This window comes from Lissotriton vulgaris, chromosome 1_1, assembly GCF_964263255.1.
Source record: "Lissotriton vulgaris chromosome 1_1, aLisVul1.2, whole genome shotgun sequence".
In the NCBI taxonomy this organism is placed as follows: Eukaryota; Metazoa; Chordata; class Amphibia; order Caudata; family Salamandridae; genus Lissotriton; species Lissotriton vulgaris.
Window position 1 is genome coordinate 1764938872 of NC_141685.1, and position 19287 is coordinate 1764958158.

At 42.7% G+C, this 19287-nt stretch overlaps 1 protein-coding gene across 2 annotated transcripts in view; it reads right to left on the minus strand.

The window, feature by feature from the left end:
• Positions 1-282: 282 nt before the first annotated feature.
• The window catches only part of USP44 (ubiquitin specific peptidase 44), a 182430-nt gene continuing 163425 nt past the window's right edge, over positions 283-19287 (minus strand). For both annotated transcript variants that reach the window (XM_086919071.1, XM_086919072.1), the window contains exon 6: positions 283-3518. In XM_086919071.1, coding sequence (XP_086775197.1) covers positions 3337-3518 — 182 coding nt within the window. In that variant the 3' untranslated portion in view covers positions 283-3336. The remainder of the gene's footprint in view (positions 3519-19287) is intronic.

The following is a 19287-nucleotide window of genomic DNA, read 5'->3' on the forward strand; positions in this document are numbered from 1 at the left end:
ATATAAATCTGCTGAGAGAATGCTACATCTTACCTTTCACCAGAGCAGACTAGGTTATGAACCTTCACTGACATTTACACATGAGTTATCAGCTCCATGGATGGTCTTCTCGCCTCAGCCACCTTCAGAAGGCCTTTCACATCAGTAACGTTTTAAGTAAATAACATAGGAGTCATGGATTACAAATTTCCACAATAAAAATTATGACAGAAAAATGTGGCAATTAAGCAACGAAGGTGAAAAAACAAAGCAATTTCTCAAATAAATAACTCAGACCTAGAATACGAAATAAAAAGGTTTATTGAGGTATGAGCTAACAGCTGAGGTAACAATTTGCATAGGTTTCAAAGTAATAGCAAACATTCAACTTTAGGTTACAGATAAACCTTAATACTTAAGCTCAACGTTTGTTCTGTTTCAGAGTACATGATCCATTTAGTATTCTCATTTTTTACTTATACATATGTTCAAAGACTGAGGTCTAGTTCTTTGTAATAAAAATACTGTGATTTGGCAAGTCAGAAATTGTGATGGGATGGCTGGTTTAAACTGAGAATATATTAGCCACAGGTATTCCTTGTCATTGTTCCCTTTCCACTTCTTTTAACTCAATTTTTGGACACTCCAACAATACGAACTTCCAACTTTATTTCATCTAAAGTCTATCCTCCATACCACAAAATGTAATTTCTTAAATCTGCTTGCACTGCTCCTAAAAATGTTTTTGTACATCTACTAGGTGGCAGGCAAGAAGGCATAACATTTTGGCCCATGGCCCATGCTGACAGTTATGCAACATAGATCTACTGTTGGCCTTGTGTTGATTTCAAAACGGACAGAAACACCACATTTTTACAAAACGTTATACCCATAGGAAAAATATTCCTATACACCACAAATAATCCCTGAGAGGCCCCAAATAAAAAGTAAGGATAAAACAAATAATTAGATTTGAGTTGTTCATGGACTCTGAATCCTTCAGTCATTCAAAGGGCTGGTTGGGCTAATTCTCTGAATTTGGGTCCTTCGTTGCAACCAATGTTTTGGATGGTGGATGTCAAGGGTTATTATAAAGCACACAGTTTCCTTTTTGAAGAGGAGTTAAAAATATTTGTACGAGCAATGGGTATTTATTTGTAATTGCATTGTCTAGCCCAGCTAGCTAGGGCAATAAAATGCTGTGCATACCCGAAGTATGAAAACTTCATTAAAACAAAACAGAACATTGAGAATAAAAAATAATTTAAAAAAAAAAAGAGGAGTATGAGCGATCAACGTAATGTCTGAATTGCCTAACTGTACTAGCAGGTGAAGTTGAACAGCTGATAACTCAATATGCCAGAAATTACTTGATGCAATTCTAAGGGTAAAAACATTTAATAACCTACAACGTTCATGGATTTAAGAACTCTGTCCTACTCTTCCTACTTGTCAACCTAGTTGGCAGTCCTCCTACCAAAAGACATAAGCTGGTGTTTAAGATGCTCTCCCAAAATATTGGAGCCCGTCACACCTGCAAGTCTATGCACAACAGACTGCACACTTCCCTATTGTACTACATCACCAAACGCTGCATTAGTTCCAACCGCCTATTAAGCCAATGTTGGTGACCAGACATATGGTACTGGGATGGCGAAGCAGGCTCTGAAAAGGAGAACGAGGAAGGGTAAAGAAAGTGTACTGACAAAGATAAATTACTTTTTCTGTACTTTTAGTTTCTCAACTGGATTTGGACCGATTTCAGAGATTAACAATGAGGAGACTACATCATACGGAGAAAGAGCAAATCGGGTATTAATACCAAGTAACGGCTGCTTAACAGACTAGGTTAAAAAAAAGTGCTCCTAAAGGGAGGAAAATGTCATCTCATTGAGGTAACCTTTCTTATCTCAATAGTTCATTTGATGAAGAAACCAAAGGTCTATAGATACTTCTGGAAGAACTAATGAGCCAATGGAGACTAAGTTGTCTCCTCTCGCTTTCACAACAAAGAACGCTACTTTCGTGAATGAGGACTCTTAAACTTAGAATTAAGCCCAAAGAACAACTGTTGGAAGACAGAGCATCATTTGCACTCCTTTTGACAGTGATCCGAGGGGGAGAACTCTGAACAGGACAAACCACATTAAGTATGCATCCTTAACTTAGCCATGGATGAGTAATCTATTTGATCATGGCTTTTTGGGACTCACATTTGATGCCACTAAACACAATAGAAAAGGTTTTGGTTGGGCATCCTTAGTGACATCAACTACTTAGATGAAGGTCAGAGTGAATCTTCTGGATCCAAAAGTCATCTCACTGCTGTCTATGTGCGAGTCAGGGTCCTCTAAGGAACAGTAAATTGTCAGTAAAAGGAAATCCTAAAAACTTACTGGGTTAAGAATCCAGAGACCTGTTAGGCGGGCTAATTGCCTTTGCCACATGCTTGATGTTTTAAATCTGGTGGTGTTTGTATGAGAGTATTTGGTGGTTAAATAGAGACTAAATCACAGGGATAGTATGTTCCCATCAGCCAAAATAAAAGCAAAACTTAACGTAGAAAAGATTGTGAAGTGACTGATAGATGGAGGGAGAAGGAATCCGCTCAAAATAGGTAACGGATGGTTAAGTAAAATAGGCCTTAAAATTATTTTATAAGAATAGTGTTTCAATTAACAGCTTTAGGTCTGGGTCGCTCGAACGAGGGACTCAAACTGCAGTGGGAAGATGGTAGAGAAGGATGACCAAATATTAAAATAGATTCATATTATAAAATTAAAATTTGCCTGGACAGCCCGCCCTGCCCCCAAATAAACTGATCAATTGTAAATCGTTTGCCTCAGCTGTTATGAATCTGTCTGCATTAATAGCTTGCTTGAAATGGATGTAGCTCCCTGAACTAAATGTCTAAGAGTTTGAGATATTAGGAAACCAGTTTTAAATATAAAGATAAGTATCAAATGAGACACATGATTTATACCTTTCCTTAACCAATTAAAATATTTTATCAAAACAAGACAGCTGAAAATAGCTGAGGTAAAAATTAAAAAAACATGTTTAGGTTGCCTGGTAAAAACACTCTAGGTATTTCCAAAAGTTGCTACTGCTAATATACAAATGTTAATCAATCTGTACTAACCATTTAAAAAGAGTGCTTACTTCGTTAATACAAAAATGTACAAACATACTGTACACTAATTCACAGGATATAAAGTACAATACTGTTTGCAAATCTTCTATTTAAAACTATTTACACAGGATTCAGAAGACGTTTATTTCCACTGTACACGTACACTGTCTTTGGGTTATTTGCTGCTCTTGCTTTTCCCATATAAAAAAACGACACTGGATGCCTCACTGTACTTCTGTCAGTGTCAAGTTACTAGATGGTGAGCTTGGACACGAGATTTTATTTAAGGAACGTCCCGCTTCCTGAGTAATTCTCTGCGTGTAAAACAAGATGTAGGCTTGAACTTTGCACACCTCTTCCACTGTACAAATGTGGAGTTTAGAATCGTTGCAGTGAACCCAGAATCCTAGGACAAAAAAAAAATACCCAATTACAGTGGACTCTTTTCACAATACAATAATATCCACTCAATTTAGCTTACAAAATGAATATAATCAGTGCTGATTATACTACACATTAGTATTCTCGAACATACTTTAACAAAAGAGTTTCACTCTGTACATGTTTAACAAGTTTGCGGACAGTCCCTAAAAGACTAGGGTGCAAAATTGTAACTGCTGCAGTCTCTCCATTGTCCTAACTATGCAAACATTCACGCTTAATATTTCTGTTTAGACTTCTTTCTCATGCGGGAATTTGCATTTTTGAGGACCAAGAGTTTGCTGTATATACCATCAAGAACCAGACATCAGGCTGTTACAGCAGTGGAAGCAGAATAGTGGACTTTGGTGTAGTATCCATAAACAGACAAAGATGGGTTCGGTATCACAAGTGCAAAAGGAAAATTCTTCATTTGAAGTTAGTAACAGGTTCCTAAATGCTCTACAAGCACCATCAATATTTTACAACTTATTACAAATGTAGTAGTCCATAAGAACTAGTACGACTAATAGCACAAATAATGAGGGCACTTTCATACCATCTTCATATTTTGGGCAGATTAAACACACAAACCGTTTAATATATATATATATATATATATATATATATATATATATATATATATATATATATATATATATATATATATATATATATTAAAAAGCCTGGCAATCTATGAGCTAATACTTTTGACATGGGCGTTTATTGAACTTCCAGCAAAATATTTCAGTTGAAATGGCCCAGAGTTCTCCAATGCTTTTTAAACATTCCACCCAAATAAGTACAAATTGAAATAGAATTCATATTTGAGATGTATGTGGAATCAACAATGCTGAAATACTTCAGCGACTGACTGCAGTTGAACTGCAATGTGTTTCTCCAGAAATGTAATTTACAGCAGATAGTTTACTTTTACAATGCGTCTCAAAATAACAATGAAGCTCATTACTACGAATGCGATCAACTTTTTGTCTTATCAAAACAAAGACTGCACTTGGATCTACTAATTAGGACAAAAATAAAAATACCACCATTTAACCACTGAAAGACCTACTGTTGTCATGACGTGACTAGAAGTCTTGCTGATTGTAAAGATGACTTAATACTGGTCAGAACACTTTACTATATATTTTTGACTGTTGGTTTTCATGTTTTGATCCAACAAAAACTGGTTACATTTTAATTTTAGACTCTTCTTGTTGTAAAGATTTACTCTTAGCAGACCATTCCAACATGGTGCTAAAAAGGGAAACTCTTTGGTCCTCTTTTCTATGTTTTTACATGCATTTAGAGATACTGATTAACTTTGGTCTCAGCAAGTAAATTCTGTAGCTTGAAGTTATGAAAATCAGGAAGACCTTTCTGGTGCTACGACCAGCATTCCTTATTTTGGGACACAGTATTTAACAAGTAGGAACTGCAAAGTAGGGTTTGGGCAGAAAACGGGTTAAATACCATCATTAACACAATTTAGATGATCTGAGATTGCAGCTGATTTAGGGGTGGACACAGCATTGGTACTGCTGGTCCAAGAGTAGCCTTTAACACCTTTCAGTACATCTTAAATATTTAGCTTTTATTTTTGCAAGATGTTAGAACAAAAGAAGAAAAAAAAAACGATACTTTTTTTCCTGAGATCCCTTTACAAATTCGGGGTGCCCTTGTATTTGTGCCCTCAATTAGTTTTTTCATTAAATGAAAACGGGATTGAAAACTATGTGCATAATCAGTCTGGTTTTTGCAATAGAACCTAGAGACAAAGTAAACTGAAAATGTCAAAATGCTTAGCACCTATGGTCAAACAGATGTCTTACTGACCTGAAGATGAAATCCTAAAAACAGATAACGTGGTTGCTGGGACTCTGCCACTACCCAAAGTGATTTACCCTATTAAAATATGCATCACAGATATTGAAAACCTACAAAGCAGCCTTTGAAAGCAAAGGCAGCTGCAGAAAATCCTCCTGTTACAAGGGGCCAACACAATATAAGGTCCAAGGGATACTTGCGCTAGTCATTCTAAGAATTAACTACAAAAATAGGGTGCTATGCTACATTTAGTAATAACACAACACATTTAGCCTGGTCAAAAATAGGATCCAATTTAAGCTCTGTGCATGGCTTATAAAATGATGCACACATTATGGTCAAGTGTTTATAAATGCTAAGCGCCATGATGTTTTGCAGCTTACGCTCTTCACTAGTGAAACCAGAGACTATTAAAATAAGTGGTGAATTTTATTTGAAGCATGCTAAAACTTATCAGCACAACGCAATAAGTTGCCCACTATTCACCCGCAAAATGACACGATGTTCGCAGTTAAACTACCTCCCTTGGTGTATTTGTAGCAGTGCAGCTTGTAAACATACATTAACCTGTTCACAAGAGGAAAAGTAAAAGGCTGCTGTGAGGGGAGCATATATTGATAAGGCGATGGGAAAGGAAGGTGCTGTAGAGCAAGACCAGGGGGTTGATAAGACAGGAAAAGATGGGGGGGGGGGGGCTGTGGGTTAAAAGACGAGGCTGGGGGTAAAGTGTGCAATACTGGTGCACAACAATAAGTGAAAGAGCTATGTGAGTGGGCGCACTGGGAAAGCTGAGGAGGCGGATGGAGAGCACAGCTGAAAGTGCACAAGGGGGCTCGGGAGAGGGAGCCATGAGAGCAAGTGAGGAACCACAGAAAATCAGGAGCCCCGAGGATGGTAAGTCGGAGAGAGTAGAATAAAGGATGTCAATGAAAAGGGGTAAACACCTAAGGGAGAGCTGTAGCACCACATGGGATCAGGAACAATGGGATAAAGATGCAGGGGTTAAAGATGATGGGGCAAGATGCAGATTTGAAAGAGAAGATGAGTAAGAGCAAATGAAACTGCACACTAAGAGAAAAGAAGGCAGGTGAAACTGCCCCATGGAGTGTTAAAAGCTAACTAGAACACATACAGGCAAATGGTAAATTAGTTCAGACTTCAGCCGTGGAAGGATACAAACCATCCAATCAAAAAATGGCAAGACCAAAACTACTCCAGAGGCAGGACATGTACATGTATAGGGAGGAGAGTTATTGTATCATGAGTAGGGAGATGAAATGGACAAGAAAGTTATAATGGCAAAGGGCAGTTCCAAAGCCACTTACTATCATATTGACATCTACTGATCCATTTTAGTTCTAGCAAATGTGGTGATTTGGGATACTGTTTACTCTTGATGGTTGTGTGATATTTCTTAAATTATCCTATTATAAGACAAAAGGACTGCATTATTAGAACCTGTACTGCGTTTAAGAGTCCTGAAGTAGTGGCAAAAGGCAGCATAAACATGTTACTTAATCTAAAAATCACTCCAAGTTGTATTAAGACTAGGTTATTTAAAGGAAGTACTTAGATTTGTGATGATTTGAAGAAATATAAAAACAAGTACATCTTTCTGCTATCCTTTTGATTTCAAGGAGCTCTGTATATTGTGTAGTCAAGATATGGACTAATAAAAAGTATGCCACAGATTGTTGCAAGCACTTGTTTTGTAGAAGGAGATCCTCAATGTTAATAAGGAATGAGATCTTTTTTTAACACATTAGATTTTTTATATATAGTTTTGTTTCTCCTTTTTTAAAGGATTTTAAATTATTTTTATAAGAGATGCTCCCCTTTTTGAAAATGACTGAAATTAGATTTGTTTTTCCTCTAGTGCTGGTCATAAGCCGGTCTGAAAGACACCATATGAAAACTAGCCACACTTTGTACAGTTAAAATTGCATCCACGATTAATAAAGGAACAAAATGTCAAGATTCACTATGCAAACAGCCATTAGGCATTACGTTATGTGAAGCCAATGAAGCAGTCCAACTAGAAGGGAAAGTGTCAGAGAAAAAAAACAATTAAGTTAATCGGAGTCTGGTAAAAGTAGAGGTGGGTGAATAATTCCACTCAGCCAGCAAAGCTCGGAGTTTGGCCCTCTTTGCATTCTGCTTTGAGAACGAACTCAGCCAACCACCGTGTGGTAGAGTTTATTCTCATGCCTGGCTCCCCAATGTTAAGTTGGCGAGCGAGAATTTGCGTCCCATAGCGTGAATTTTAGGTGCTAGAACGCATCCTGTGAGATCTCTCAACGTGGGCGGTCACAGCAGGTCACAACTGTTTGCCTTAAGATACTGCTCCTGTCGAAAATCTACTCGAGCAGCAGAAAGAAGCAGCGCTCTGGCGCACTGCTTGGTGCAGTTCGCACTGATTTTACAGCACGGAATAAGGTCAAGCGATTAAAATCAACACAAGCAGCAGGACGTGCCAAAATCCGCCCACGGAACTCACCGAGTTTTAACGTAACCCTACATAAAAGTACAGAAGCACAAGCTCTTTAGTGAAGGATTACAAAAGACACTGTAGCGGAGTTCAGAGACACTTAAAAGCTGTATCATAATAGCTAAACTCCAGTGAAGGGTGAATGCATTTCTTGGAATGGCGATCTTTTGATAGAACAGGCCTCAGAATTACCATGCTATATTTCATTTTTATTCACTTTAAAATGATAAATTACAATAGAAAACAATAACGAAAAAAAATCATGGCCCTTGCTGGGGGAGGCAGAGAAGTCCAGATACATAGCTCGAAGTCCAACAAAATAATAATTAGCTTGGCTCAGCCGGCCAAACTTTAAACTACCTGCAGGCCCACAACATATGAAGGTAAATTCCAGACGTCCCAGTTACTGGGGACGGTGAGCTCTTAAAAAGATGTGTTCGGAGGGGCCCCACAGCCAGCTTACTTACACAAAAAGCATCCGCCACAAAAATCACACAATTCCAATGGCCTAGCCCATAGGTGAGGTCAGTGAGACTTGGCGACAGTTCACTCATAATACCCAGCTATCCAACAACCATGTTCAAAATCTATTTTCCCATTGACAGGGATGTATATGGAAGTAACTATGTGTGCTTACATTTATTAACAAATTAATTTAAAAATGCACTAGTTAACAGGCAGGGCAGAAACTTGTGAATCTAGAATGGTTTCATGATGCACATCTACTGTTCTATATAAATAACTCTACTCTTGCACCGTGAACCTATTCTTGATTCCCATTATGCTAAATCGATTGTATAGGAGTATGGCCTACAAGGGAGGGGGTGGGTGTAAGAAAGTGGCTCTGTATATACTGGACCAAAGTATGGTACAGTGTTGTACGGAGTCCACAGTCCCCAGAGGTTTGGCAGAGGCTAAAGTTAGATAGAGCCTTACTCTCTAAAGTGGTAGCTTGGTCGCGCAGTAAGGCAGTATCAGAGGACAGTGTAAAGCATTTGTTGTACACACTCAGTCAGCAAATGGTCTCACACACTCAAGAACTGAACTCTAGGCCAATTGTTTGTATAAAAATACATAGTTGTTTTATTTTAGAACCAACAAGGTACCAAGGTATACTTTATCAGAATGAGTTACTGTAGTTAAGCACTTTTCAAATAGGCACTAGACTTTTTGATTACAATAGCTACAGTTGTTGCAATAGGCAACATTGAGCTCAATGGGAAGTTTTAGTTAAATGCAATTACTTTGTAGAATACTTTTCTAACCTCAGGACTGGATCCTAGATTCAGTCCTGCGACATGTACTGTAAACAGTTACGTAAAAGCGTTTTGGTTACAGTGTGATTTTTAAGGAATATTATTGTATTTTAAAAGTTGACACTTAGAAACTTTTTCACATAGACCACCAATGTTATCCTATGGGAGGAAATTCACTTAGAAGGTAAGTAGTGTTACTGTTAAGTACGGTTAAAATTGCTTTTCAGGGTCAGTGCGGGGCTGAAAGACTCAGCACAGGGTTCTCTCCTGATAACAGGTGAGTAAACCGGAATTCGTTGTTTAGCTATTTTTACATGAATATTTTAAAGTTCTAAAACTACACACTTAGAAGAATTTCCAAGTGAAACCAGTCATTGTTAGCCTATGGAAGAAAAGTGAGTTATCGGCTTTTGGGTAAGTACCTGACTGGCAGAGTTAAGTTTCTGGGCATAGACTCGGGGGTCTCCCAGGGTCTGGTAGGTACAGTTGGTGCACCCACAGAAGCACAGGGGCAGCCGGGTGCAGAGTTAGTTAGGCCCAATGTTATCCAACGAGAGGCAGGGGACCTTCGGTTGGTGGCTGCTGGCAAACAGGCCACGCGGCTGTGGGAGCTGGGCTCCTGGGCACTTGCTCAGCGCAAATGGGTTAGTAAGTGAGGACCAAGGCTGCACTGCCAGGGGCACTGTCGGAGCTGGGTGCAGGGTGCTTTTGAGCCGTCGGGTGCTCAATGTTATTCAACGGAGAACTTGGAAGGTGAACAAAGGCTGCAGGCTCGGGGACAGATTCTTCGGGAGCGACTAACACGTCGAGAGGTAAGTTGGGATCTTGGAGGATAGGTAGACACCCAGGAGTTGGGCACAGGGGGCGCCGGGGTGTCGTTGGAAAATCTTACCCTCTGCTGGTCGCGGTTGGGGGGACGTCCTCAGGGTCTCCTTGTCTACTCGAGCACAGGCCGGGCTTGGCGGGTGCAGAGTGGGCTGGATTCGCGGTTCCTGGCTGGCACCAGGGGTGCTGCAGTTTGAGCAGAACCACTGCTCATATGAGTCCCAGTCTCCAAGTTCAAGGCAGGCAGGTCCTCTGGGGTTCTCGAAGTTGCTGTCCGCAAGAGACGCCGGGATTTAGCAGGAGCAGGTTCAAGGATCAACATGCCTGTAGGGTTGGGGCCAAGTCAGTTGGTGTCGTCCTCTTGTTAGCAGCTGCACGACAGGTATTAGTCTTGGACTTTTTTCTTGTTTAAAATTCTGCATCTGAGGACGGAAGGTTCAGGGTGCCCCTAAATAAAATTTAGAGGCATTACAGGTACGGGAAGGGCAGGGACTAATGGGTCCCTGTCCTGGGGTGAGTACAGCCCCTATCCTGCTCCTCTCTGGGGGAGGTGGGCAGGAGCCTCTGATTGGGCAGGGCTCCCCATCCTCAAGATGGCCGGAGCCCGGAGTTGTGCTTCACCTTGCCTCTCCCACCTGAGGGGTGGAGTTGGCACACACCCTTTCCTCACGTAGGGTTTCCCGCCAGTCTTCCCGTCAGAGTGGGGGTCAGTTCTCTTCCAGGGGATCATCAAAGTCATAAGCATTAGAATATTCCTGCCCATGCGCGGGACCCCGGAAACACTTATATGTGATATATATATATATATATATATATCTCCTACTAGGTAGTTATAGTTAGGATCTACTTTCCATAGGAAATCCGCAACATTCTATTGGGAATAACTTTGGCGCCGGTGGACGAATCTTCGCAAATTTCTTAAAGTTTGTGGCCCGCTCCGCTCCTTCCCTGAAAATGTGGGGGGGATTCGTCAAGCGGGGGCCGAGATAAAAGGGGGTCCCAAAACGTGTTTTCTACATGTTAATTTCCATAGGGCGGTCAAACTCATTTTTAGCCCGAACGGCTGAATGGATTTGCACCAAACTTGGCAAAATTGTAGGGACTGGTAGCCCGATGTGCCTTTGCTATGTCTCAAGATATGTGCTCCACTGGTTTTTGAGTAATTTAGGTTCAAAAAAATATATATATCTAAGGCCGCGCACCGGGGAGCGCACCGGCCGCGCTACGCGTCTTGCGCACGGAAAGCCGATTGGCACTCGGGTGTCTGTAAACATTCGAAACTGTCCGGAGCGGCCGCCATCTTCTGTCTCGGTAGAATCGAGACACAAGAGGTGGGAAAAACAAAGGGGGAAATGACCATAAGGGGGCAGGGTAGACCCCCCAGGTTTGATGTGGGGGCTATAAAAGGGCCCCGCGGGGCAAGAAAAAAAAATATTTTTTTTTGATTTGCGCGGGGGGAGCGGCCCATGGGGAAAGAAGAATGACAGTTATTAAAGAATGTAGCCTTTTTTTTTTATAAATTGGAGGTAGTTCTAAAAAGAACTGTTTTTTGTGTTTTATTTTTTTTGTGTTTTTGGAACATTTTGTACTTTTTTTTGGCTTTTATGAACTATTTTATATTTTTTTGGGTATTTTTATGGGGATAAACGAAAAAACTGGGAATTGAAAATGGCTCAACTGGAGCAGAAAAAAAATAAAACATTAGGGTTTTTTGGGGCATTTGTGGTTGTCCCCAGCAAGGACGATGAGCTTTATGCTCAGTTCACCATAGGAGATGGTCTTACCACAATGTATACATGTTATACGGAAATCTCCAAACCGTGGCTGAATGCAAGGGATCGTCTCCCTTGCCTCTGGTCCCGTTGGAGTGGGTTGATTTCTTTGGGAGGTGGAGCTGAAGGTTGGGGAAGGTTACTGGCCAGTTCCCTCATCACTGCAGCAGAATAGTTTCTTGGATGCCTGCGCTGCATGTGGCGAATCATGGTGCTGTTTCCGAAAAAGTATTTCTTATTAGGGTTTCCCCTGGAAAGTTCCACGCCACAGATTAGGCAAGTCACATTGGCCGCATTTACTTTTTTCTTGCCCTCTGGGATCGAAAAAAACTCCCATACAATGTCTGGTTTTGGCTGGTATGGGGTATTGTGTTCTTGCAGCCGTCTTATCCTCCCCTCCTCCTCCTCCTCTTGTTGACCACCAATGTAATCTTGTGGTGGTCCTCTTGGTGGTGGCGCAGATGCTCCAGCTGCTGCTGCTATTGAAGCCATTTCAAAGTACAAAATTTACTTGAAGATTGCAAAAGAGGTCATCCTAAGTCAAAGGACAAAGTCAGAATAAGGAACAAGCATTTACAATGCAATGGTTTTGCCTTTGTTAAAGTTAGAGCTATTGGCATTGCTCTTGACATTATTTTTATTTATGTTTTTTGTATGATGGATACCGCCTTGGCTCGCTGGAATAGTAGCACATGCTGCCCTTTCTCTGCATGGAGCACTTTGATACTTGGGGACGTATGCTTGGCTGAATAAGGATAATCATCAGGTGGCATGGGGATAATGGACCACGATGGGTCACTGTGATGGATCGAAAGTGGACAGGGTTAATGGACACCGGTTTTGACCTGCTGTAACATTGGAGTATAATGCATATTTCTTCGCACGGACCACCTGAGAACACGGAGACGCATGATTGTTTTAATATGGACAATGATTCGGTGGCCTAAGGTTAATAGGTCAACTATGGTTTACTGGCCATGATTGACAGTGTACGGGATTGCTGGTATAGAAAATGATTAGGCTCAATTGGTTAATATTGTTTAAATATATTTGGGATGAAGATTCGGTGAAAAGGATATTAGGGGGTGATGAATGGGACAGACACATTGAGATGGTAAGACTAGGTCTTTTAGTTCGCTTGCTCGCCGAGATGTCCTATTTCAACTTCAAATAAGCATGGATAGAATATGTTACAGTCACACTGGACATCTCTGTAGTATGCACTGCACAACCCCCCCCTTGTTTAATCACAACATTTCTCTTTTTTTCAAAACTTTATTGAAGCTTTTACAAATAACATAACAGGTGTGCATTTCAAAACCGGCAAAAAAGATCATATGATCGTGCATTAAGGTGGTTGCAGTTTAAGACATTGGCCTATTCACGGTACCCCCACCCCCTGCTCCATTGTCTATAGCCAAGTGTTAAAGGCCTGTAATCCCCCCCCCCCCCCCCCCCAAACATCCACGCCACTTCCCCCATACTACCTTTCGCTTAATGCATTTTTAAAAGAGTTAATGATGCAATGGGTGGGAACTACGACACCTAAAACAGATATTTCAAATGTTTTAGAATTTTTTCGTTGACGTGATTTTGTAAAAAAAAATGTTTTAACAGTGCTATATAGACCCGTTGTCGTCCTGAGTAATCGGCAGCAAACCACAGTAAGTAATATGACGTCATGTATTATTCAGAGTGAATTCTAATATTTATGTAATGAAACACAAAACACACAGGTAGCACTAAAAGTATGAAAAGCATTTCAGTACGTTTGTGTTTTCTTCTTTAGGTGTTACAATATGTATGTATTCTTCAATTTACGCTTTGCATCTAAAGAAATTGCGATAGACAGTATGAGCTTTTTCAGTATTTTTAGCCCTGTGACTAACACGAATCTCAGACTGATGGGAGGCTAGGTTCCCCAGATGGGATTCAAACCAGTGTCCCGTAGGCAACTGAAATTTCCCTCATACGACACAGTACATGTATATGCCTGCACATAATGTGTAGGGTTGTATGCTTGAAAGAATGCTGTTCATTCAGTAGAATGTCCAGATGCTAATTATCTTCGGATTCGCTTTCCTTTAAAGTAGGTTTTAGATAACTTTGTGAATGATCATCCAAGAATAGGAAAATTAACCATCAAGATGCATCTTATAATTTTATATCGATTTTATTGACCTTTTCGTGGATAGGGTGGATCCATCCATTTGTAATAGATTTGTTTCTGTCTTATTATTATTTCCTCTCAAGCACCTTGTGATGGGAGCTTGCATTCTGTGTCTTTTGTTGCACGGGTGCATTGCAGGGTCCCTACTTTCTTGTGTAGGGTTGTGAAAACAGCGGCTTTCACCCTTGCTGGCTTCACACCTATTGCAAGCACTTCGAGTATCCCAAGTCATTGCTGAATATCATGCAATCAAAGCCATATGGCGGCAGAGTAGCCTGCCGGTCTCACCTCCCTCACTGCCCCTCAGTTAACTCTCACATCCACAGAACCACCCATGATGCAAATAACCTCTCACAGCCTGCTACCATACCCCTCACAGTCCATCCCTCCCTGGCGCTTTGCATCTAGTTCTTTCAGCCCCACCTTTGTAGCATATCTCCTTGGGGTGTGCAAGCCTGAATGCGCAGCTGCAGCGTTGACAGCAGGTGACGCTGAACTGCAGGCGCACGTCAAGTCCAAGATGCAGCGCAAAGGCCGTGCAGGTGAAGGAGACGAGCCGGCGCAGCGTCCGCCATCCATGCACACTACACAGCGCTGCTACGGCCGCGAGGTGAAGCGGAGCCGCTGGGAGTACACCAGGTCTGCGATGTAGAGCAACAAGTTGACATGAGTGAAGACAGTGACGACCAGCTGGCTGTCCCAGGGGCACCGTCCCCGGGGGCAATGCTGCGGACGCTGGGCTGAGCCATACTTACTGTCGAAGCAGAAGACTGGCCAGATGACGGCCGCACTCATGTACATCAGTACGGCCAGGACAGTGAAGGTCACGAGGGAAGGAGGAGGCGCACGGGGATGCACGGGACAGAGGCACTCACCTGCACCTTGCGACGGCGGCACTTCTCCGGTCTCCCTCTTCGGCATGGGAGACCGGCAACGTCCTCCGCATCTCCCGGGGTTCCCTCCAGGCCACGGGATCCCCGCGGGCGCCGCCATACTGCTTGCCGTCTTCCTCTCCTTCTTCCCCCGGGCTGCGGGGGGCGGGCACTTCCGGCCGGCCGCGCTAGGATTGGCCGGCCGGCCAGTCACGGGGCAGGAGAGACGCAGAAGTGCCGGCAATGCCGGACCAGACTCGGGGGCGTTCCCGGCGTCGCGTGACGTCGGCAAAAGCCAAAGAATGTCGGGAACGCCCCCGTGTCTGGTCCGGCATTGACGGACAGGCCCCTCGTCCAATGGCAAGGCTCCATTTACGGAGCCAGCCAATGAATGACGAGGGCCGAACGAAAGCACACTACTGTTCTCATCAGGTTTTCGCCTGCGTGAAAAAGCTGCGCAGAAAGCGCAGCTTTCGCCAGGCAAAACCTAAAAAAGGTGGGGTCTTTCATCATTAGGGAAAAAAAAAGGCCTGAACCAATGAGAAGTGTTATTTTCAGGTCACAAGACCAGGGATTTCATCATTATGAAACCAAAACTGTTCTGCACCAATAGAAAGTGTTATTTTCAGGTCACATGACGGACGCGCTTAAGCGGCGCGCATCACATGTTTACATTGCGTGATCGTATTCGCTCGAGTGCTTCCTGGTGCGCTTACGGCGTGCATATCACGTGGACGCGGCTACGAGATACATCACGATGAGGTTTTCGTTCGCGGCAATAGCGATAACGGGACGCTCTCCGGAGCGCGCCCTGGGGCGCTACAAAAGACTACGCTTTCTGGGGCGCTCACCGGGGCACGTCCCGGGAGCGCTCAAGGGTACATTAAAAAAATTGTTTTAAATACAAATAAAATATAGGATTCATTCTTTCAAAAATATTACATTTTATAGCTATAGACATTTGCTATTAACAAAATTTTGAAATTCAAAGAAAAAAAATATAGGTTTGGGGCCTTATATATAGTTAGGAATTAGCATTTAAAAAACCCATGAAATTCACTGAAAAATACATAGGTTTCATAACAGTTAGTTAATTAGCATTTAAAAAACCCATTAAATTCACTGAAAATACCATAGGTTTCACACCAGTTAGTTAGCTGGAAATTTTACTGACCTAAAACCATTGAAATTCCACGTTATAGTTAGTTGGACTCCCTATAACTTGCGCGTGTAATGCACTGCTGATGACGTCACATAATACATCACTAATGACATGGTCAGTGACATCACTGATGACATCATCCTTGTGACAGAGTGACAGACCTCCTTTCACTGTAACCCTTGAAACATATTCAAAAATAGAAACTAACATTTTCAAAAAAAGGAGATACCTATACCAGTTACAACCAATTCAGTAATTTCACCATTTATATACACATCCACTAATTAACCAACAGTTCTATGTAGTCACTCATACATATACTCACTCATCATTTGTAGTGATACACATCCTGAAACACATCGACCGTCTTCCAAAAGTTGCTCACACACATACTCACATGCAAATAAACTATTGAACATCCATTTATTTGCATATACAGCTATACACACACTACCACCTTACTTCTAAGGAAACTGACACATACTTACTCTCTTAAACAATCACTTCTAGAAACACATACTTATTTAAACAGGAACTCTTACAATCTCTCTCACATATACATCAATACTCACATATACTAGATTAAAACATATGTAGTTACTGATAAAAACACTAGTGAGACAGTCATTCACTCACTAACACACACATACACACTCATCCATCCATACAGTCCTGCACATATGCAGTCTTCCAAACACATACAGTGAGTCAGTCATTGATGCATCTAGATGCTAAGTAATACCCCCACCAAACCATCCACACTCATACTGATACTAAAAAAAACATTTAATAACCCATATACACAGACATGTAGCTACTCACCAACCCATGCAGCCACTTATACACAAAGTGAAACACTGATACAAACATTTAAATATTTTAATATTCGCTAATATATGTATTCACTAAAATGCACTTAATAAGCCAGCTAACCAATCAATTTAAAAAAAAAAAAACATCCATTAAGACACTTATTTAAACATTTATTCGTCCATTGACCTTTACATATACATATATAAAACATTTATTTTTCAGAAAGGCACACATTCACTGGATGGTGTTATCAGTGATGTCACTGACCATGTCATGAGTGATGTAATATGTGGCGTCATCAGCAGTGCATTACACGCGCAAGTTAGTGAGTCCAACTAACTAGAACGTGGAATTTCAATGGTTTTATGTCAGTAAAATTTCCAGCTAACTATAACTGGTGTGAAACCTATGGTTTTTTCAGTGAATATATATATAAAAATAAGCAATTGCAGCCTAGTGAACACTAGAGTTGAATCCTGCTGTAAAGAATTTCCACCATACACGAACAACATGCATTAGAAACATGAGAAACAAAGTTTGTTTAAGAACTGTTTTAATACTCATAAAGCAGTAGAAATTCTCATAAGACACTGAAAGCATAGGAAGCTCCCAGGCTGCATTGCAAACAGTCTAAAAAGACTGAAAAGCTAACCTGTAGCTGCATGCAATAAAACGGACAACGTGCCTTTGAGGCACTCATGACCCACAGCTTCCCATCATGCCTCAGCGGTGACAGTTAGGTCAGTTGCTCTTACCAGCTCCTTCAGGAAGGATCCTGGTTTCACAGCTCCACTAATTACTTCATTTTTCACAACTTTTTTGCTTACTTTGACTTTACAACCGGTCAAGTAAGAATCTGTCTTTTAAGGACATTTATTTGAGCATTTTCTTCTGAGAATGCCTTCACTTTTTGATAAATGCCCTTCCTGTGGCAACAAGAAGGCAAAGAGACAGTCACGAAGTTTGTATCCTTTATCTGCCTGAGGAACATGACCCAGGGACCTGTCCTCACTGCGAGCACCTGTCAGGAAGAACTCTTAACCCCTTCAATGCTGGTGACGGAACCATTCCGTCAACAGTCACAGTTGAGCTGTGCTGACGGAATGGTTCCGTCACGACCACACCCATTATCATTGGGGCCCAGCACAGGGGGAAAATATCATCCGCAGTGATGAGGCAAAGGACAGGGAGAGGATTCGCATCTATGGCCTGGCTCACAGGTCATCCAGAGGAAGGTCTCCGGTGAAGAAGGGCTCCAAGAGGACTAGAACACCTTCAAAGGACAAGTCTTCATGTCCTTCAGCTTCAGCGTCGGGCTCTGCGCGGAGGAAAGTGCCGCCGGTGGGTCCTGTATCTAAAAAACGACAGTCGACGGCGGGCTCGCCGTCGAAAAGAAGATCAGGTACGTCGCCGACGTCGAGGATTCCAGCTCAGTCAAAATCTTCTCTGCCGTAGTCAACCCGGCGACAATCAGCGTCGAGAAAGGGGACTCCTCTGCCGTCAACAAGGCGACGATCCGCGTCGAGTACCAAGACCCCTCTGCCGTCAACTCAGCGACGATCCGCGTCACGCCTCTGCTGTAGTCAACCAGGCGACGATCGTCCAGAAGTGTGACCCCTCCGCCGTCGTCAGCACGATCGGCGGCGAGGACCAAGACCCCTCCGCCGTCGACAACCAGGCGTCGATCGGCACTGAGGAGGCGATCTCCGTCGGCGTCTTGTCGACGTTCAGCGTCGAGGGTGACCAATACCCCTCCGCTGACATCGCGCAGACACTACATCGAGATAGGAAGCTCAGTCGTCGGCCGCTCATCGCCCTTCGACGTCGAGAGACAAACAATCCTCACATCGCTTGCAGTCGAGGCATTCGTCGTAGAGATTGACTGCTCCGTCGACACCCCAGAGGCGTTGGATGTAGAGAGAGTTCCGTCGTCGGCAGCACATTGCTGTTCGCCGCCGAGAGTCCAACACTCCTCGCATCGCTCACCGTCGAGACATTCGACGTCAGAACATCCGACGTCGAGGCATCAGGAACGGGATAGATTGGGGTCAAGGAACTGATACAAGATCCAGAGGGGGATCTGTGATTCTGGTTACAGAATCAGCTTCACGCCACTCTTCCTCAGTCTTCTGGTTCCTCAAGATCGCCTGCAAGGTCCAAAAGCCCTGTCCGCAGGTCTCCTTTAAGACGGACAGATCCTTCTTATGCAGAGGTGAGGTTGTCCCCAGATGGTATCTGCCATTGGACCGTTGGCAGGATTCAGGGGCTGAGCAGCGTTTGCGGCAGTAGGTCAGTCCTGAACATAGGTCTCCACTTCAGAGACTGGTTGCAGAAGTGGACAGACTCAACCCTCCCAGGAACAGGGCCCAGACTGAAAGATCACCTGAGAGGAGGCCTGCCAGATCTTGTTCCCCCAGAAGAGAGGAACGCTCAGGAAGGTCACGCGAAAGGCGGGGCAGTGCTCATCGCAGGCGTAGGACGACGCCATCCACATCTACCTCCTCTACTCGCTCTTCCAAGAGGGATTACTCCCTTACTCTTTCGGATAGCCCTGTCTCTAGGGTATT